Consider the following 22,211-nt stretch of genomic DNA (forward strand, 5'->3'; position numbering starts at 1 on the left):
CAGAGCTCTGCCTGGGCTGGCCAGGGCTCGGGCTGGTATGCTGGGGAAGGCATGGGGAGGCATCTTTAAATGCACAGGGGAGCTTCTGCTGGGCTTTTTCTAAAAAAAAAAAAAGGCCTGCTAACCATTACATCTCACTTAAATTACTGGAAGGCCCCTTCGGCTGGAAGAAATCTTCACAACTTTCTTCAGTGGACTAATAGGATACAGACTAATATGCGTGCCCATGTACACATAGTAAAGTTGTTCAACTGCTGATATGAAGCATTAGCTAAGGAAGTGAGAAGAAGAAGAAGAAGATATTGGATTTATATCCCGCCCTCCACTCCGAAGAGTCTCAGAGCAGCTCACAATCTCCTTTACCTTCCTCCCCCACAACAGACACCCTGTGAGGTGGGTGGGGCTGGAGAGGGCTCTCACAGCAGCTGCCCTTTCAAGGACAACCTCTGCCAGGGCTATGGCTGACCCAAGGCCATGCTAGCAGGTGCAAGTGGAGGAGTGGGGAATCAAACCCGGTTCTCCCAGATAAGAGTCGGCACACTTAACCACTACACCAAACTGAGCTGGGAAGTTGTTACTTCAGATATCACTATAGCCACAAATTCACTGCTAGCAAAGTCTAACTGTACCATCTTCTGCTTCCCATCTGTGATATGGGAAGAATCGTATAGATATAGTTTGAAAGGTTTTTATAAGGATTGCTAAGAGCATCAGTTTGGTGTAGTGGTTAAGTGTGTGGACTCTTATCTGGGAGAACCCACTCCTCCACTTGCACCTGCTGGAATGACCTTGGGTCAGCCATAGCTCTGGCAGAGGTTGTCCTTAAAAGGGCAGCTGCTGTGAGAGTCCCCTCAGCCCCACCCACTGCAGAGGGTGTCTGTTGTGGGGGAGGAAGATTAAGGAGATTGTGAGCCACTCTGAGATTCAGAGTGGAGGGTGGGATATAAATCCAATATCTTCTTCTTCTAAAATAATCCATAGGAAGCATGTTGAAAACTGCTATATAAAAAGGTATTCTTGTTAACATCTTCTGGTATTATGTCATTACATAACAGCCTGTAATGCATGTAACCTGTAAGATCTCGACTATGAATGCATATCTTACGATTCTGAAGACAATTTATAAGTGCATCCCTGCAGGGTGGTTTTTTTTTAAATCTGACAATGTTAGATAAAGTCTCAGATAAGATAAAAATTGTTTTGCAGAAATTATAGCTAAATGTTATGCTTGGTACTTTTTGTCTACAGTTGCAGTTTTGGAGATCCCGTAATGAACATACCTTGCTCTGAAATTGCTGGACAACATTCATTGGCTTGGATAATCAAGAACTGAAAATAATTATCATGATACTCCGGAAAGGATTTAAAGATACTCTGGTCTTTAAATTGCCTGAACAGCCTTGTGAACAGGATGGCCAGTAAAACACAACTTCCAACTGAACACGTAGAATGAACAATCAAAAGTTGCTCTTATCTGGCTGTTTAGATAGCATCATATGATCACTGCCCCTTGAAATATTTCTATGTGAATAATTTATTCTATGCAAGAATATCCATGGCTGAAAATGGATAGTTATCTCTTATTTGATCTCCCCCCCTCTCTGCAGCAAGGTCCAGCCCCCTGAAAAAACCCATTGTGGGAAGTAAGATACATAAAATAGAAATAATCACAACCCGCTTTTATTTTATAAACACACAATATGGAAACAGGGAAGCATCAGCTACTGTATGACAGATCCATGTTTTTCATACAGTAAGAACAGGTTTGTGATGTGAATGTATGCAGATTTGATACATACCAGAGTGGAATACATTCTGTGCTTCTGTAGAAGGGTGAGAGCATGTATACTGGAGAATGTGAAGCTTTAGCTTTCATTTCTAAAAGCCAGAATGTATCTAGTCTTTATCGTTACACACAAAAACGTAGAAATATTTTGGCAGCATCTGGGTGAAAGCTCAAAAAAAGGGGCAATGATGTTGAACAGGGCTTTCAAAAGTTTGGACAGTTTAATATCATACCTTCATAGCTACTTTTCATTTCTGATATTTTATGTTTTTCTTGGATCCTTGATTTTTTAAAAAATGAAGCTACATCTTGCTGCTGATAAGAGCAATAAAAGGGCCATGGCTAAATGGTAGAGCTTTTGCTGGGAACACAGAAAATATCAGGTTTAATCCTCATCATTTCCAACTAAAAGGTTTAAGTAGGAGGTGATTGAAAAGACCTTGAGACCCAGATGTGCTTCTGCCAGTCTGTTTAAGCAATATTGATCTTGGTAGACCAAGGACTGGACTGTATATAAGGTGGCATCACTATCAGGAAAGAAAGAGCCCACCATATTTAAGTTGTACAGCACCATGGAATGTTTTTAATTGTAATTGTATTTTATTGGTTTTAAACTTCAATTTAAATGTCTGAACTGATTTTAGGCACCCTGAGTCTGCTTGTGGAGAGGGCAGGATAGTAATTCAAAGTAATAAATAATAAATAAATGAAGTATTATCTTTAATTCTCTCCTCATTCACTGAGGCCAACAAGATGCCAACATTCTTGAAATTACTACAAGTCATTTCCTTAATATATTGAAATACCTAAGCTGCAACTTCACCCAAAGAGTAATTAACATGTGAACTTCACTGCTGCAGGAAGTGGTGGCAGCTACAAGCATAGACAATTTCAAGAGGAGATTGAACAGAGGTCCATCAGTGGTTTTTAGTCCCAAGATATAGATGGAACAGGGACAGTGTCAGGGACTGTGATGCTCTGTATTCTTGGTGTTTGGGGGAGCCTGGTGCCACTGGTAGACCTACTGGTGGCACCTGGGTTTTGGCTACTGTATGACACAGAGTGTTAAACTGCATGGGCCATTGGCCTGATCCAGCATGGCTTCTCATATGTTCCTAGGTGGTCAAACAGTAGCGTCACTCAATGGGTTCCCATTCTGCAGCCTTTATTGTAATGGTCTGGTTTCTAATGGCCTCATGATACAGTTCTATTTTATGAAGCTGAGCATATCAAGCCTGGTAAAATCCCTGGGTGAGAGACAAGTTGATGTAAAATAAATAATAGAAGAGACTACCAGTTAAAGTGTGATTTTAATTTGCTCAACGGCATCCATATTTTCCCAACCTTTTGTTTATATAAATCAAACAGAACACGCACACACATATAATAAATACATAAACCCGTATAATTCTTCTGATAGTCCAGGGACATTTGAGGTAGATATTTTGTAACAGTTTTTTTAAGATCTATTAACCTATGTGAACACAGAGCTTTCTGTTCCCATAATTGACCATGAACAACCCTTTTGTTTTCTAGATAGTAGGCATGAACATTGGGATTCATTCTGTGCCTACATAGACCAATGAAGAAGATGTAACTCGAGGTCCAGGATTCAACCTCTGGCATCTACAGGTAAGAGGATATCAGGTAATAAGACTGGGGCAACTCCCTGTGAGCCAAAGTCAATGCATACAACAATGTGCAAATAATGACTGGGTTTCACCAGCAAGGCAGGACTGTTCTTGTCCTTTTAAACTGCGTATGAATTAGCATCCAATTGGCACTTGATGAAGATTTCCTGACAACGGGTCAAGTAACCAACTGACTGCCTAACTGAGCACTTGTGAGAGTTCTTTAGATTCTTGAACCCTAATCTCATATCTTTTGTATTTCACTGGTGATTATCTTTTGGTAATCTGACAGGCATGCAACATCCATTTGCATTATTAAAAGTGTCTTTGGTTCCTTTACATTCTTTGCTTGCTATTCCTCATTATCCACTCCTGATTGGAGCAGCATCAGATGTTTGTTTGCTTACCTGCTAAGGCAGCACCATTTCAATGCTCCCTGAGAATCTCTTTACCAGAGGTGGAATTCTAGCAGGAGCTCCTTTGCATATTAGGCCACACACCCCTGATGTAGCCCATCCTACAAGAGCTTACAAAAAAGAGCCTTGTAAGCTCTTGGAGGATTGGCTGCATCAGGGGGTGTGGCCTAATATGCAAAGGAACTCCTGATAGAATTCCACCCATCTTTATCTGTGAGGAGCTGTCCAGTCCTTGATGGCAAAGGCTACAATACCTAAGGAGCTGTGATCTACACTCTGCACTCTGGGTGGGAATAAAAGGTCACTTCATAATCATGTTACTGTTCCTTGCTGGGTTCCTTTGTAGCAGTGCAACCCTGGGCAGAGTTATACCCTCTGAATTCTACTGAAGTCAGTGGGCTGAGAAAGATGTAATTCTGTTTATGAAAGATGAAATCACTTTGTGCAGATATGGTATTCTAGTGGCTTTATTTGAAACTGACAATGGCATCAGTTTGGATGCAGATTGAAATGGCAATTTTCTACCAATTACTTTTTGCCACTGCAGCCCCCCCCCCCTCAACTCATGCTTGAGGGTCTTGTGTCCCCCAAGAACATTATTGTGTGGAGATCAGTGAGCAGCAGCAGAGAGGCAGGAAAGTTCCATTCCACTGATGGAAAATTCAGCGGATCCAGCCCATGGTCCTCCCTGCCAATTCAAGTAAATCAATGGGTTTTTTAAAAGGAAACATTAAAAAAAAGCTGTGATGATCTCATGTGCAAAAACAAACAAACAAAACCCCTCACCAACAGCATTGTGTTGCTAGATGCCTTTCATTTCTGTATGCTTTAGGCATCAGGTTGGACTGTGCCCTTGCTCAGAGTATATACCAGGGGAGACCAAACTTACTTAACATAAGAGCCACATAGAATAAATGCCAGATGTTTGGGAACTGCAAGAGATGAACATCAGATATTTGAGAGCCGCAGGATGGAAGAGAGAGAGGGGTGGAAAGAAAGCAACTTTAACTTTAAATGCATTCTCCAAGCTGCTGACTGGCATGGATTTAATCCCTGACATCGCAAAGGGATTTAAAGAGACAAATACTTTCTCTGTGCTGGCCAATGAGGCAGTGGGGGCTTTGAGAGCCATACAGTATGTGTGAAAGAGCCACATGTGGCTCCCAAGCCACAGTTTGGCCACCCCTGGTATAAACCTTTCCCTCTTCCCTTCCAGCTTCCTGTCCATGCCTTTCATTGCACACATGCCTTACAATGGCAAACAAACAAACAAAACCCCAGTCTTATCAAAGATTTCAGGTTTTCACGGCTGGTAACATCAATGCACAGCAGCCAAGAAGGTCTGAGCGCCTGCTCTGGCTGCAACGCCACTGAGGATGTTCTCCGCAGCTGAGAACGAAACATCTGGAAGGAAAACTTTCTCCAGTAGAACACGGCACTTGATCCCGAAAGATTCTACAAACCCTAATAAAACCCCAGCCTGTTTCAAACAAAATTCATGCTCAGAAGATTGATTGTTGGTGTCTTGAAGCCAGGGTTGATTCCTCCAAGTACGTTTTCTAAGACTCCACTGCAGCTAACTCCCTAAGACAACAACTGCTCCTACAAAGGCTATACACATGCCATGCATCAAACATGGCCTCTTGTAGCCCATGAAAGCTTGCACCACAAGATGTCTCGAAGGTACCCCAAGCCTCTTCTTTGGTTTTGTCACAATGCTCATGTCTATTTCACTTTGACAACAGACCCTAAACATTTCATCTCCTCTCCCTTTTATATGTAAATGAAAGGGCAGGTAGATGATGGATAGCAATCTTGCTGTGATCTAACTGAAGATCCATGTTCACCATCAATGGCATTGTCTGAACAAGGAACCACAGTGGAGACATTGCTAAATATTCTAATGGACTTTCAATGCAGTAATACATGTCCTGATTTTCTGAATTACCCAAATGACTGTTGGAAATTCTGATGCAATAACAATAAGAAGCAGAAAGGCTTTCACTTCTGGGTCAGTCCTATGAAAGCAAACATGAATCCCAAAGAGAGGCAAAGCTCCTGTCATAGTTCCCTAAAGGTTCAATCCCCATTAAAGTGCAAACCCAAGAGTTCCTCGCATATCAGAGATACACAACTAGTACTGTGCCATAAACAGATGCTCACTGAAGAAGTCCCTATGTTCTCAAAATGTTATTACGTTGCAGCTAGAATTTTTAAAAAAACAAAATATGCCACCCATACGCATATTTGCTTAGAAGTTAAGTCTCATTGAGTACAACATGACTGACTCCAAAGTGAGCATGCCCAGGTTTGCAGGCTTCATAATTTATAAATGCCATTATTAGAAACAAATCAAAATTATAGCCTACAAAGACTCCATTTATCTAGAAGACTGTGATGCTGTTGAACTATATAGAAGAAACCTAATGTTCTACAGCTAGGTAGTTCAAATATGCCTGGGGACATGGACATTCCATTGCATGTGTTTGGCATTCTTTGAGAACTGAAATATGGATACAGAAATTAACCCAAGTGATGGAAGAATGCAACTTGCATTCCTGCAAGTTTTCAGTGAATGCAATTAATATGGGTTCCCTGTGTAGCAGTGCATGGATATAACTCAAAGGAAAGAATTCTTCCATTCCTCCAGTGCCATTTCACCATACTCCACCATGCCAAAAAATAGAGTATGTGTACATTAGTAAATGTAAAGGGACAATTCAATGTGGCATTTGCTTTTTGAGCTAATTTGCAAAACAAATGTCTATGTCTTCTCTGAAAGCTCACCCTTAAGATGTCTCTTCTGGGGATGACTATCTTGCCAGGAGCATTTGAGGGCTCTTCTGAGAATGCAAAGTGGCTTGACCTATGCCTCTTTCTGCTCTTTCAGTCAAAGGGGTGGAGTGGTACCTTCATTACTCCTGTTGGGGGAGGATGCTGGGGAGACTTGATTTGATTTGTCCGAAGAGGATGAAGCCTGCCCATTGCAACCAGCTGTTGCTCCCCATAAAGGTCTTTCCTTCTCTTGTTTCTTTTGCTTCATCCTGCGGTTTTGGAACCAAATCTTCACCTGGGCCTCATTGAGGTGCAAAGCAGAGGCGATCTCTACCCGCTGGGCTCGGCTCAGATATTTGTTGAAGTGGAATTCCTTCTCCAACTCTGTCAGCTGCTTGGTGGTAAAGTTTGTTCTAGGAGAAGTGGGTGCTATGGTCTTGGCTGGTGTGCTGTAAGATTTCACTAAGGATGAAAAAAGAGAGGGGATCATTACTCAAAAGGTGCATTTTGTAGCTGCAGCACCCTTCCCTACAGCTTTCTTGGATAAGCATATGGAGCAGAGGTCCATCAGTGGCTATTAGCCACAGCATATTGTTGGAACTCTCTATCTGGGGCAGTGATGCTCTGTATTCTTGGTGCTTGGTGGGGGGGGCACAGTGGGAGGGCTTCTAGTGTCCTGGCTCCACTGGTGGACCTCCTGATAGCAGTTGGGTTTTTTGGCCACTGTGTGACACAGAGTGTTGGACTGGATGGGCCATCAGCCTGATCCAACATGGCTTCTCTTATGTTTCTTATTAGAAATGGGTTGAACGGATTCACGGAGGAGAGGTCCATCAGTGGCTACAAGCCATGATGGGTAAAGGGAATCTCTGTATACAGAGGCAGCAAAACTTTGCAACCAGTGCTAAAAAAACAGCATCAAAGAAAGGCCTTGACTTCAGTGCCATGTTTGGTGGCTTTCCAGAGCATCTGGTTGAGCACTTTGTGAAACAGAATGCTGGACTAGGTGGACCACTGGTCCCATCCAGCAGGGGCATCTCTTACGTTTTGACTTTTCTCTTTCATTGCCTTCCTCCACCTCCAAACCCCACCGCCCTCAAGCTGGTCCATCCATATTGTGAATCACTCTGGACATTATTTAATGTTCTATTTGTTTTCACTCAGAACACCTGTGTCTGATGAGGAATACACAGTGAAAAGGCTTTCAAGGATTTCAGTTACTAACTGAGACTCTGGTTCTGCCTAAGCCCATAACTGGAGGTCTTCAAAGCACTTGTTGAAGGGAGGAAGAAACAAAAATCTCTCTGACAGACCCTTTGCTACTGATCAGGAAAATAAATGTAAATGATGCACACCAGTTTGCATTCTTAACCACTGCCCACCAGCTATATGTAGCTCTGCTCACTGTACCATATTCCATTGTCTGATTAAATGTGCATGCATACATACGAAAGCTTACATCCTGGTCTTAAAAGTGCTACTGGACTCCTACTTTGTTCTATTGTTTCAGACCAGCGTGGCTGTCCACCTGGATAAATGCACACCGTGCTCAGCCTCTTCCTAAGCAATGGGGTAGCCCAAGGCTGTGGTGAAGACAACTTACAATACATATTTTTAACAGTCTCTTTTCTTCTTGCAAAAACTGCCCAGGGACTCCACAATACCACAACAGCCCTAAAACTCAAGATTTAACCAGGCAACTGTACTTTCCCCTGAAAATGAACATAGTTAGGGAGTCTGCTGGCTGCTTCACAACACATATGTCATTAGGTTGATGTATTCAAGTGGGTCACTGTGTTGGTCTGAAGCAGCAGAACCAAGTTTGAGTCCAGTGGCTCCTTTAAGACCAATGAAGTTTTATTCAAGGTATACACTTCCATGTGCAAGCATACTTCTTCAGGTACAGCAGTGTGCTTGCATATGAAAGGTTATACCTTGAATAAAACTTTGTTGGTCTTAAAGGCGCCACAGGGCTCCAACTTTGTTTTAATGTATTCAGGTTCTATTTGATGCGTTTGCATGTGTGAATGAGCCATCACAGAATGGCGTAATGGTCAGTATGTCAGACTAGGATCTGGGAGGCCCTGCTCTGAATTCTTTGCAGAGAAAAGCAAGGTATTATTTATTTATTATTATTATGTATTATTATTATTATTTCAATTTGATTAATTGCCCCATTCATTTAGCTCTAGGCAATGTACAACAATAAAAACATACAATATAAAATTCTAAATCTCTAAAATAACTAAATGAAGTTATTTTTTAAAATGTGTGTAAAGTGCTGTTCAGTCACGTCCAACTTATTGCAACCCTGGAGGATTTTCAAGACAAAGATTAGGCAGAGGTGACTTGCTATTGCTTTCCTCTGCAGGGCCTTCCTTGCTGGCAGGGCCAGATCTAAGGGGGGGCAGAGGGGGGTGCTTGCCTCAGGCGGTGATGGAGGGGGGCACCAAATTGGGTATGGAGTCCATTGTATTCTATGGGACCAAAAGATAGAATGGCCCATAAGGGAGCATCATTTTTTAAGTTTGCCCCCCCCCCCCTCAAAAAACATGTAGATCCTGTCCTGCTTGCTGGTCTCCCATCCAAGTACCAAACCTACTTCATTTTCAAGATCTGACAAGATCAAGCTATGCCATTCCATTCCACATCCCAAAGATATTCACAATATCTTAGTTATGCACCTAATACTTTGGGGTTCTGTTCTTTTTTGGTTGCTGCCAACTTTTAATTTACAACTCTTCAAGGATTCACATCTCCCCAGTATTTCATAAAGAATTTCCTAGGTTGGAGGGGAAGAGATGTTAGAAGGATGAGAACAGGCTCAGAACATGGATGGAATTTCCTGCAAGAACATGTGGAGCTGGAAAGGGCTGCCAAAGGAGGGGGAACATGGGAAGGGAGTCAGAATTCTGGGGAATGGGATCACCACAGCTTCGCTTGCAGTTTGCAATGCCATCCTAAACAGAGAGAATGATACCCTTTTAAGTCCTTTGAGGCCAGTGGGCTTAGAAACCAATGGTTCTGCTGAGGATTGAATGATTGTTTTTAGCCAGGGATGGCCCTGCCACTAAGTAAACTAGGAAATCATCTAGGGTGCTGGCCTTCTGAGGACACTGAATTGGATACCCCCAAGTGACTCAGCAAAACGAGTGATGAAAAGTTTTGCACACAGAGCTTAGAGGGAACATTGTCCATGACCTCTGCCTTCCTCTGCACAGATCTAGAGGATATTCAGAAGTGGCTGAATAGAGTCTGCCCTCCCAACTTTGTTATTTCAAGGAAGTTTCCCATCCAAATACTTGCCAGAGTTGGCCCTGCTTTTAGCTAATGCTTGGATATGATCTAGGAACTCCAAAGGGAGCTTTTTTGGGGGGGGGCAGCCCTGGAACCTCATACATTGGGTACCTTGTATTTTAGCAGCCTCTGACTTTTAACAAGTTGAAGTTGGTTCGCAGATCTCTACTTGCAGTTCCTGGTTCTCCAGCCCCAAATGGTGACACCACTTCAAGAGTTCAACACCCACAAATAAGCATTGGACCACCTTAGTCATGCATCCCCAGACTCTGGAGCCCGTGTCCTGCAAGGGAGCATGCTCTGTCTCCCCACCTTAAAGCCTGGCTTTAGCTCTAAGGACTCCAGAGCGAGGGTGCCTCCAGGAACCCTATAGCTTTGCATTGCTGTGGTGCTGGACAGTGCCGTCAAGTCACAGGTGCCTTCCAGTAACCCCAGAGGGTTTTCAAGCCAAGAAACATTTAGAGGTTAACTTTGCATCAGGACCCTGGCATTCCTTGGAGGTCTCCCATCCAAATACTAGCCAGGGCCCACCTTGCTTAGCTTCTCAGCTCTTACCAGATTGGGCTAGCCTAGGCTATCCAGGTAGGGCTTGCATTGCTAAGGAGAGGGAAATTAGTGCTTTTTTAAAAAAAATGTAGTTCTGGCTGGCTCGGTGCCAGGGGTGTGTGGCCTGATATGCAAATAAGTTCCGGCTGGGCTTTTTCTACAACCTCCCCCACAAATCATGATGGAGCCGAGGAAAAGAGCTTGAGAGTGTGTGATTTTTGCTCTGCTTCTTCCTGCAGGCCAGGATCAGTGTCCTAACAAGGGGTATTTGCCATCTTTGTTGGCCCAGCCCTTCCCCTAACCTCCTGCCCCCAAGGAATCCTCTAAAGCTTCCAGCGTAGCCTGTCGTTCAGCCTCTACAGCTTTACTTCCTGTCCCATCCCACCATCACCATGTCTATGTGTGTCAGTGGAGTGCTGCTTTGCTACCTTCAGCAGAAGTTGGGGGTCTTCCCTGTTTTGGACTGGAGATCATCCCTGGCCTCACAAGTCAAGCCAGGCTAGGCTACCTCCTATCTGACATAAACCCTAAAATCACCTATCAAGTTGCCAGGTATTGTGTGTTGATTATGAGGCTGCAGAAGGTGGATATTAACCAGGTTTGAATACTGGGCTTGAATAATTGATATATTTCATATCTCTCCTCTCTGCTTGTATATAAGAATGCATACTTTTTAACTTTTGTTTCGTATTTTTTCTTCTGTACATGGATGGTCTAATGACTATAATAAATATGACTGACTGAAGATTTCAGTTCAGCCATTGGCCATGAGTGGTGAACGTGGTTTAGAAAAGGGCCAAGGGGCTTTTCTAACTGGGGCCAAGTGGAGGATGAGGTTGCAAGAGAGTCGTTTGTTTCTTAAAAAGTCACCTTGCAATGAAAACAAAACCTTTTCTGCTCTGGCCCCTCCACACAATATACTTTGGTGAAGAGCAAAACCATCTCTCGGTTTTAAAATCTATTTTCTATCGCCCTGTTCAAGTTACTTCGCCATTACAAAAAAAAAAAAAGGTAAGACTTGATATTTTTCCTTTGGCAAAAGCCTTCCCTTCGCCTCTGCTCTCTCCTGCCACGTTTTTATTGTTTCCAAAGACTTTCTTCCTCCCCTGTATTCCACCCACCATTCAGGAAATGGCTCCCTTTCTCAGAGTCAAAAACAACCAAAGGAGGCCGATATTTTTTTTTCCGTATCTATCTTCACCCATATACAGAGGTCAGTCAGGATCTCCTGTTTAAGGGGGCAGCCGATCCCCCTCCCCACTTTCAACACCGAACAATGGAAGCGAAGGATGTTATAATGAAGCCTAAGAGGAAAGACTGAGATTTTTAAAAACTCTAAATCCGCGCATGAGTATGATACATATAAGTGAGTCACTGCTCTTTTGGGCTGGAAATGGGGATGGGTGGTCTGCCTTCACTGGAAATGATTCCAGAGGGGTCGCAGGGTTATTGTGTTGCACCCTCCCCCCAAAAAGGGGGAATCTTGTAGCATTTTAAAGATTAACAGATTGACCGTGGCAGAAGCTTTCCTGGACTAGAATCGAGGGCCCCTCCAAGAAATTTCGAAAATGCCACCAAGTCTCTTTATTTATTTATTTTAAACTTGGCAACGATGGTGCTGTCTGTAAGGTCAATATTCGGAGAGAATAAATCTTTTTTTCAACAGAGACAATTCATACTTGGCGACAGGATGACAGCAGCCGGAGAAAGCCCTCCTCCTCCCGCACCCAAAAGGAAAAAAGCCAATGCTTTGCAAAGTTTCTTTGAACTGAAAATGCCAACAATTTCTGCGATTCCCTTTACTTTTACTCTCGGAAGGACTTCAGACCGGGGCCCGCAGCCGGACACTTTCCCTAAGAATTGTCCCATGTGATCGTAAATAATCACTTTTATGTCTCAACCAAAACGCGGGTAAACAGAAGCAGATGTTTTCGATAAATTAACATATATAAGATTATATTAACATTCGTACATATGTGTGTGTTTGTGCGCGCGCGTGCAAACAATATCTTGGAACAGGTCTTGATCATTAGGAAAATAATCACCACTTTCCCCAAAGATATTACTGTTTTTCAAAGATATTATTGTTTTAATTCATCCTCACCGCAGTTTGGGCAGTGGAAGAGGAATAAGAAAAAAGGAGCAATATAGATTAAAGGGGTGGGTGGGGAAAATGCCCACTAATTCTCGGCAGAAGAGAAGGTAAGCAGACAAAATAATATCTACAATAAATTTCACTGTAGGAAGTTCTGTCCTAAAGGGAATGTGCACGATTTCACGTATGCACCCCATGAATAAGATCGCCCACCAAAATATTTCTGGGATTAACTGCAGGAGAAAGAGAGAAGACTGCCCAGTCGAATTCCAGACTGCCCGACGCATCCACTTCCTCCCAGGGAATCCAACCGCTGGGAAAGTTTCTCCTAGGCTGAAGTCGCCGGGCTACAACGTGCCTGGCTTTGCCTGGCGAGGGGGGTCGTACCACGTATTGTCTGTTTCGGTTAATGATTCCTTCATCTCGCACCCTTTCTTCTTCCAAATGTTTAATGAGATATTGAGCAGAGTCCGAATTCTGACAGATCGCACCCAAGAAGGCGAAATGAAACTAATCGAATTGGTATGACTGTTTTTGTTGTTATATTAAACTCCCTTCCCGAAAAAAAACAAAAACAAAAAGGTTCTCTTCTCCCCAAAAACAAACTTTGCAGAAAGGATTAAGTGGTCGAATAAGGGGGCGGGGGAGAAGAGAATCACTACCCCCAGAGAATCCAAAACTTTTCTCGAAGAACCGCGAAAGATTTTCCTGCCCCATATAGTTTTAGTGGCCACATCCCAAAGAAGACTGGAAACCCCAGAAGAGGTTACCGACAGCTTCGATACGGGTTCGACCCAACCTGTTGTTGTTGAAAGTTTACCAAACTTTCTAAAGCCCAGAGCGTCCCCGCGCCCCAAGTCTGGCGTGCCCTGCTATCTCGTCGCGAACAGGCTTTTGCGGACAAATACTTGACTCTATATTAGATGACCACGTAAGGATTCTCACATGCTACAGGCGGTTTTAGAACTGGCGTCAGGCTACCCTTCCGCCTACCTCTGAAATGCTTTTCAATTATGAACGGCATCTTGAACCGTTTCTGTCGAAAGGGGTGTTCCAAACTGGGAAGGAATCAGTCTCTCGAACGTCTGAACGCTGCTTAAGCAGATCGCTTTTATGGCTTCAGTAAACGGCGCTCAAATAAGAGAGTTTCCATCCCGATCGGAGAAACATGTTTACTTCGAAGTAAGTCCCATTGGTTACCCTGGGACTTGAAACGAATCAGCATCTGAGGAGCTCCCCCGTTTCTGCTGCGTCTTGGTATGTAATGCCTCGAGCATTCATTTAATGAGGGGGTTTGTCCCACCGGTTTGGCAAATCCGGTTTTCATTTAAGGGCAGGACAAAATAAAAGCACTTGGAAAGCTTCTAGGAAGTTCTTCCCGAGAGAAGGGCAACATCAACAAGGATCGTGGCCATGGGCGAGCCTTTTACATTTTAATTAAAAAACAAACAAACAAAAAGCCCCGACGGTATTCAAAAGTGAGCCAATACACACCAGAAACAGAAGCACTTAATCCCGAAAAGTCACGGTCACGGCTTCAAAACGATGCCCACCCTGAGCGAATTCGACCTAACCCACGGCGCAAAAAGTTAACATTCGCAGATAAACCCGACTGTGAATCGGAAGGGGACAGAAATGCCGACCACGTTTAATAAACAAATAAAATAAAATAACCGCAGATTAATCGGGGGAGGCGGGGGCGGGAATCAACCACACAGCTTTTACTTCGGATTTTAAAATTGCTCTGCTCCGGAGAAGCGCTCCTCCGGCGCCAATACAGAACGCTCGCATTACTCTTTGGAATGTTTGCAAAATGGTTCTCAGGATTCCACACAGGAGTCGCTGGGAAGAAGAACCTACCCGACGAGACAGCCATCTGAGCAATGATGGATGACCCTCTATTACCTACGGAGGGTACCTGGCCTGCTCTCCGGCAATGCTGCGTGCGCGCGGGCGGGCGGGGCGGGACCTCCTCCAATGAGAGCCTCCGCGGCCTCTTGCCCGCACTCACCTGTTCTTCGGGGCGGATGCCGCCGAACTTTCATCCATTCAAAAGTTTCCGCCGCCGTACCGTAAACCTCCTGAGGCGGGCGCCTGCTCTCCTGCGGGGCGAGCGGAGAGGGCTCGGGCGGAGGGAGTCGCGGGACTTCCTCGGGGCTGCGCGAGTAGGAGAGGTCCATCAGCCGAGCCCCGAAAGGAGGTCCAGGGAGACCGGCTGGGTGCACCGAGGAGGAGGCGGAAGAAGAGGAGGCGGCGGCGGGGAAATCTAGCTCCCCATAAGTGGGAGGAGGGTAGGGGGCGAGGCAGTGCGGGTTGCAGCAGCCCGAAGCGGGGCAAGTCACTCGGGGTCTGCCCAGAGGGGGACTGCGGCGGGCCGCGGGAGAAGGGGTGGGGGGAGAGAGGCGAGGGGGAAGGGGAGGGCGCTGGGCTTGGGGGAGAGCGGCTGCCCCGGGGCGGTCCCGCCCCATCTGATAGTAGCCCAGCCTGCCCTGCTCCTCCGGAGGGGGCTGCCCTCCCGACAGGGCCCCTGCTGCCAACTGGCCCCTGCGGCCGCCCCATAACTCGCTCATCCTAGCTGCAGCAGGGCTGGCCGGCCTGCCCCCTGCGCCCAGCTCCGCCGCTCCCCCACCTGCGGGGCCCTTGGCTTTCACCATGTCCAAGTGGACATCTCCCCCCCCCCGCCCCTTTCTCCAAGAGGCAGAAGTGGGGGGGGGGGCTGCGAGGGAGAGAAGCCAGCAGAAACCCGAGACGCTGGCAAAGGAGGGCAGGGCCACGTGACGGGCGCTTGGCCAATGGCCAAGGTTCAGTAGGGTGGGGTGGGGGGGAGAGGAAAGAAGGGGGCCGTCTGATGAGCTAATGGCAGCAATTTGTAACTTTCAGTCTCTCTCTGGGCAAACACACCAGAGGGATGGGGGAGAGGGGGTCTGCTGCAAGCGATCTCTCTCTCTCTGGGCGGCAAGGAACGGACACTGGCAGCCCCTCCCGTCCCCGACCCGCACCGCTCGGCTCTTCCCCCCTCCTCCCAGATCCTCCTGGAATATCTATTGGGAAGTGAAAGGTGAGTTTGCCTGCCTGCATCTTTGGATCGGAATTTTTCCTCCCCCCTCCCCCACTGTTGGAGCTCTCCCCCTTCCCTCTCTCTCCCCTCCCCTCCTCCACTGCTCAGCTCCCCCTTCCTCTCCGAAACTAAAGCCGGGTGCCATTAGATATCCAGCCACAATACACCGTTTCATCTTAATTTAAGCTGATGAAGTTTGCAATTACTTTTGCAATGAGAATGAATGCACGGGCTTGGGTATTTTTCTCTCCCACCCCTCTTCCCTCCCTAGTGGAACAGCGGCGCTGGCGATGAGGGAGAGGAAGCGAAGGCCACAAACTTTGCAACATTTTCCCAGTAGTGTGAATGATGCTGGGGTGGGAAGAGATCATTTATTTTTATTTTTTTTAAAGGGGGGGGGGGGCTCCGCCTCTCTTGCAGAACCACTTTCGACTGAGCGATTCTCTGGTCGCATCTTAAAAAAACAACTACTGCATTAAAACGGTAAAAGGGGATCTGCAGAAAGTAACACCTCCCTTCCCTGAGCACCCCCCCCCCCCCATTAATACACACCAGCTAGGCACTCCGCTTCTCAGCTGATATGTGTTAGCGTTCCATCTACAGAATTCTCCTTTAAACCGATCCGGTAAGATATTTCTAAGTATCGGATGATGTCTGAGCGATTGCTTGTAGTTTGTAATGCTAAATATGGGAGAAGGAAGTGGGGGTTATTTAAAAACAACATTTTATGGAGTGGTTAAATTCAGTGTTAGGCTGATTATGAGAAACTGTTCTGGGGAGATTTACACTTTTACTATAATCATGTTTTCATAAGGTGGAAATCTTCAGCAGTCAACAGAGAGACGGACAGCTAAGTGACCTAGGTCCCTTTCAAATAATTTATTAAAAAAAAAATCCGTTGCGGAAGCACTGTAGAATAACAACAATGATTAACAAAGTCTTTATTTAAAAGTCAAAACTGGTGTTCTCTTTTTTGCAGTCTCTGTTCCAGGCATTTCCACAGAGCCTACTGTTTCTTACTTCCAAGAAGTATTAATCTAAATTACTATTAATAAGGGACAGCGACAAGTTAATTGGCATTCAAATAATTAATTTCAATTTGTTAATATTAAATGAGCTGATAGCAAGCTTGCTTGAAAACCAACTCATGCAGGGTTTTATTTATTGGCAGACTTAGAGGAGGGGAAGAAGGTCTGAAGAAACCTTGTGCAATCCCCATCAGATGTGTGCCTCCCTTCACATGTGTGTGGTCCATCACTTGGTGGCCAAAATACCAAGCAACAACTTGCTTATGTTAAAATATGAGAATCACCTGTAGCTATCACTTCTATCATAGGCAGTTCACCTGTTCAAAGAGAAAGCATGACTCAGCAATCGGTGGCCCTCAACTCGTACTGCACTCTGAAAGTCAAAGGAATTCTTATCCACTCAACATTTTAAGGGATGCTCAAATGCTTATCTTATTTATTTTATTTTAGGCAATTTATAGTCTGCCCTTTCCCAAGGATGGGCTCAGGGTGGATAACAACATTTTAAAAACAGTATAAAAACAACAGTTATAACCTTCCCCCATCCAGAAATGAAAGTGCTAGAAATCTTATTACTGGGAAATTATGGTTGATTCACACATTTGACATCACCAGATGATGTTGTTTGATGACTTGCAACTGTGGACTGTCTTGAATAGGATACACTTTTCCAAAGCAGACATGAAATCTCTCTGTGGTGTTTGATCTGTGATGATGGATTCACATGGTCAACATCACCTGATGTTGCAGACATCCATTGACAGCCAGGTCTCCATAAGTGAACACAGCCTCTAAAGACATAGCCACCATGTGGAAGTAACTGGAAATTCCTTCCAGGGGGCAATTTACACATGAGTATTCATCACACTGATTGCAGCATGAAATTATGGCTTGCATGTGTGAATGTGTCATCACAGACAGAACTTTTCATATTACCTTACACACTTTCAGAGTGTTCAGTTAATAATTCATCTGAGAGTGCTTGAGAAATCACTTTTGGTAGTAGAAGTTCCATAAGCCAAAACATGTCTGATATGATAACTCTCCACACTCTTGCAAGGCACAGCAAGCAGAGTTGTGCATTGGATATTAATAATAGCATTTGGGTATTAATAATAACGGAGTGCTTTCGAATTGCAACTGACTTATGGTGACCCCATGAAGTTCCAACTACACGGGGCTTTTGAGGCAAGAGACACTCAGAGGTGGGTGACCACTGTCTTCCTCTAAATAGCAACACTATATTCTTCCTTGGTTGTCTCCCATCCAATTACTGACCATGATCAACCTGCTTCGTTTTTGAGCTTTGACAAGCTGGGGCTACGCTTGGTTATTTAGGCCAAGGGTGTCAAACTCATTTGTTATGAGGGCCAGACCTGACATAAATGAGACTTTGTCGGGCCGTGCTATGCGTGTACCTATTTAAGATTAGGTAGCAGAGATATTAACTTTATAGATGGCACAGACAAACACAATTAAAGATTTTTTTTTAAAAAAGTTTTAAAACATGCTAAAAAATTAGCACTCATTGGTATTGAAGGTGCTTTTTTTGTATTTCTCCCATAGGATCCAGGGAACAAGGCAAAGTAAGCTCTAGTTCTTTCCTTCCTTCCCCAGGGGTCCAGGAGAAGGAGGAGGAGACTCAGCCAATAGAAGGAAGAGAGGCTTGGCTTATTAGCTCTGCTCTGTGAGTGAGAGACCCTGGCAAAGCAAGCTCTGCCTCCCCACCCCTGTCCTCCCTAAGGGAGGAGCCTCAGTAAAAGGAGAAAATAGAGGCTTTGCTCTGTAGCTCCTGTGTGATTGAGCAAGCCTGGCAAAGCAAGCTGTCATGCAGAAGGAAGCAAAAAAGAGGGAGAAGGAAACAGACAACAGCCAGTTGCTCAAGGGCCTAATAGAAGCCCTCCGGGGGGCCTGATTCAGCCCCTGGGCTGCATGTTTGGCACCCCTGATTTAGGCTGTTATATGCAGGGCTTTTTTTGAGCAGGAACGCAGTTCCGGCTAGCTTGGCATCAGAAGGTGTGACCTAATATGCAAACAAGTTCCTACTGGGTTTTTTTCTACAAAAAGCCCTATGTGAAACAATGGTGACATCATGGGGTGTGGCCTGATATGCAAATGATTTCCTGCTGCATTTTTTTTTTACCAAAAAAGCCCTGGTTATATGAATGAAAATCTGAGCCCAATTTTTAAATATACCAGTTTGATTTGCTGAAAATAATTATGACAGTCTCTGGAAATCCCCCAGGAATGACTGAAGCTTAAGTCTTGCAATTTGCTTTTCATAGTTGCACAAGGCAAAGACAGCAGGAAAGGCAGGAAAGGGTGACTCAACAGGTATGAGTAACTCAGCAGATAATCGAAGCAACACAGGGCATCTTCCAACATGAAGAGTTAGCAGATGTTCCTGCTGAAGAGGATCATCCTCATAGGCCTTTCTATGCCCTGGTTTCCATTTTTCACCGATTAATCTGTACCACCAGGCATCTGGACTGCTTTCTTGATTCCATATGTATACACATCCTGTTTCCTTGCTTCTTAATACTCTTTTCTGGGGCTGTATCTGCCTGCCTGCCTGCACATGGGCAAACATTTTGTTTGTGTTCCCTGGAAAGCAGGTACTGCAGAAGCTCCCGCCCCATGATACATTCAGTACTTAATGGAACTTGTGAATTGTAATGATACCTCTCTAATTTCAACATGGAGTCTGTTTGGGACCCTTGAACAAATTTTAGAACTCTGCCCCCCAATTCTTAATTTGTTTATAGATTTTGCCAAGCCTGTGGGAAGTCCGACAAATACAGAAACCTTACAACCTTCTATTGACTTAATACTTTTTAAAAAGTCTTCAGTTGGTGGAATTCATTAGGTTTAGTTATGCTCACTGCTCAGACAAATTAGTGAGGGATCCCATTTCCCATCTGTTTATTTCCTGCAGAGCCAAGCAAGGTGTATATAGGATTGCAAGGAGGAGGGTGCATGGATTTTGATTAATATTTACTAGTAAATTCTGTCTCTCTCATCTGTTCAGCAGGTCTTTTTCCCTGTTAACTGATATCGGGATGCGGACCGGACTTGGAATGTCTGCGGTAGGGGACTAAAGAGGGACCTGGTGGCAAACATAAAATGAGCCAGTGTGTGCTTCAGCCTGTGGCCTTCTGTAAATACAATCAGAGATGATAGGCCCATTCTTTGCCAACACACCTGCTCTCTTGCACTGGTTCATGGCTTTGGGATGTAGCCCCTGGAAGCAGGTAGAAACCACATTCTCCTTTCTAAGGAGAATATTATCAGAGGACGAAAACAACTATCTTCCAAGACCTGGCCACAGCCCATCAGCCACTGCTGTGACTCTTTTCTCCTCTTCCAATACAAATAAAGGTGATTTTTAAAAAACTGATTTGCATTTGGTTTATTGGTAGCATTTGTGAGATGGAAGATGGGAGGGAAAGAAAATTATCCATGATCGGGAGGTATAATTAACCAATAATCCTAGCAGAATGCCAATTTTTAAAATGGATGATCGCTCTACTGGAGCTAGGAAAAAAAGCCCTGTGTGTTACAACTGGATATTTGTACCCGTTACAATTGGATGCTTATTTTTATTTATTTACTTAACTGACTTCATTTATAGCCTACCCTTTTTCATTGAGATGCAAGGTGGATTACAGAATAAAGACCATGTAGTCATACAGCATAAAATATCTGATGAGCAATGCATTTGGACTAGGACCATGGAATCAAAAGACAATGCAAACAACAAACTGCTTAAGGCAATGTAGCTAATAAATGAGATAGAACAAAGTTTGAGTCCAGTGGCACCTTTAACACCAACAAAGTATAAGGTTATTCCTCGAACAAAACTTTTTTGGGTTTTTTTTTTGTATCTTGTGTGTGTATGCTCACATGCGCAGGCATCCTTGGAAGTCATGGTGGCTTCTGATGACCCCTACTAGGGCAGGGAGGATGTTCAGTGAAGTGGCTTGATACACAGCCTTCCTTTGCCTCCTGGTCTTAGTATTCCAAGGAGGTTTCCCATCCAAGTGCTTGCCAGGATTGGCCCTGCTTAGCTTCTGAGATCTGATAAAACCAGGCTTGCCTGGGCCATCCTGTTGCTTCAGACCAACATGGCTACCCACCTAAATAAACCAGGTCGTACATGGGATTATAAAGACAGAAGATAATGGAGTAAAAAAGTAATGCTTATAGGAGCACCACCTTTGCACGATGAGTGTGCGATCACGTGACTCAAAGTTGCTCTGCGTGCTCCAAAGAGCGTGCAATCTCAGTTCCTTCTGTCTGCCTCTTTCTCTGTAATCTCTTCTTATAACTAAATGGAAAGATGTAATCTGAAAGCCAGATTTGGCTGCACAGTGAGATAAAGATATAGTAAGTTAAAAAAAATCAATCAATAAAACAAAAGGTTGTTTTGAGGATAAATGGGGGCAGCCAAGTATACCACTCTGAACTCACTGGAGGGCAGTTGGGGGATAAAAAATGTAGAATATCTGTAGGTCACCTGTGGCCCTATTACACTGCTGGATTCCAAAATCTGAATGATGACAAAGTTGGATTCCAGCAACATTGACTTTTAGAGCAAATTTAAGCCAGTGTGGTAGAAAGTTAGACCACAGTTTAAGATGACCCAGGTTCATAGCTGCATGCCAGGATGAAACTTGCTGGGGATTCTGGGGCCAGTCATACTCTCTCTGCCTTCTCTACCTCACAGGGTTGTTGGGAGGATTGAGTGGGGAAGAGAGAACCATATAGACAGCCTTGAGCTGCTTGGAAGAAGGTTGGGATAAATATGTATTTACTTATTTATACTTTTCTAAATGAGGATTAAAATCAGTTTACATCAGTCTCTTCCTCCTCCATTTTATCATTGTTGTATATACTGTATATATATATATATGCATGTAATGGAACAGTCTACTCCTCCCCCAATATCTGTGTGATTTAGTTTGGTCCTATTGGGTGGAGCTCTTATTTCAGTTTCCACTTTTCTATGTTAGCTGAAGTTGCTGGTTGTTGCAGTTGACTCCTTGCAAATATACTGCTGATGTTTGAGCCAGCTTGCATGGACCTGAAAATGGGTGCCTGAGTGAATACTCTAACCTGGGAACCCACAGCTGAAGGGGGACATTACAATAATCACAACAACACTGTGAGGTAGGTTCGTTTGAGAATGAACTGACTGGCCCAACAATGTCCCCCAGTGAGTTCCAGAGCAGAGTAGGGTTTTAAACCTTGATCTCCTAGATCAGGGATTGCCAAACTGTGGCTCAGGAGCGACATGTGGCTCTTTCAAACATACTGGGTGGCTCTCGAAGCCCCCACGACCCTGTTGGCCAGCTCAGAGAAGGCATGTCTCATAGCTCTCAAATATGTGATGCTTATTCTATGTGGCTCTTACATTAAGCAAGTTTGGCCACCCTGTCCTGGATCCCAGTCCAACATCCTAATCACTATAACCTGCTTGTTGTAGTGGATACACAGATCTGGGTACTGATTGGACTAAACCAGGGCTGTTTTTTCTGCTGGAGCCCACAGGAGCGGAGCTCCACCTGGGCTGACCAGAG

General features: G+C 44.5%; 1 protein-coding gene across 1 annotated transcript; it reads right to left on the reverse strand.

Annotated features, from left to right (window-relative positions):
* Positions 1-6,656: 6,656 nt before the first annotated feature.
* LOC132581033 (homeobox protein Hox-B1-like) lies at positions 6,657-15,200 on the reverse strand. Its single transcript, XM_060252070.1, has 2 exons — positions 14,558-15,200; positions 6,657-7,070 (listed from the first exon to the last, which is right to left on the reverse strand). Exons 1-2 carry the CDS (start codon positions 15,198-15,200, stop codon positions 6,724-6,726), a joined length of 990 nt encoding a protein of 329 aa, XP_060108053.1. The 3' UTR covers positions 6,657-6,723.
* Between the last annotated feature and the right edge of the window lie 7,011 nt (positions 15,201-22,211).

This window comes from Heteronotia binoei, chromosome 13 (genome assembly GCF_032191835.1).
Source record: "Heteronotia binoei isolate CCM8104 ecotype False Entrance Well chromosome 13, APGP_CSIRO_Hbin_v1, whole genome shotgun sequence".
NCBI lineage: Eukaryota > Metazoa > Chordata > Lepidosauria > Squamata > Gekkonidae > Heteronotia > Heteronotia binoei.

Excerpts from the sequence above, each read along its gene's own strand:
- LOC132581033 (XM_060252070.1), bottom strand. The coding sequence starts at position 15,200 with ATGGTGAAAGCCAAGGGCCCCGCAGGTGGGGGAGCGGCGGAGCTGGGC. Across the intron at positions 7,071-14,557 it reads GCATCCGCCCCGAAGAACAG|TGAAATCTTACAGCACACCA; the intron begins GTGAGTGCGGGC and ends TTTCATCCTTAG.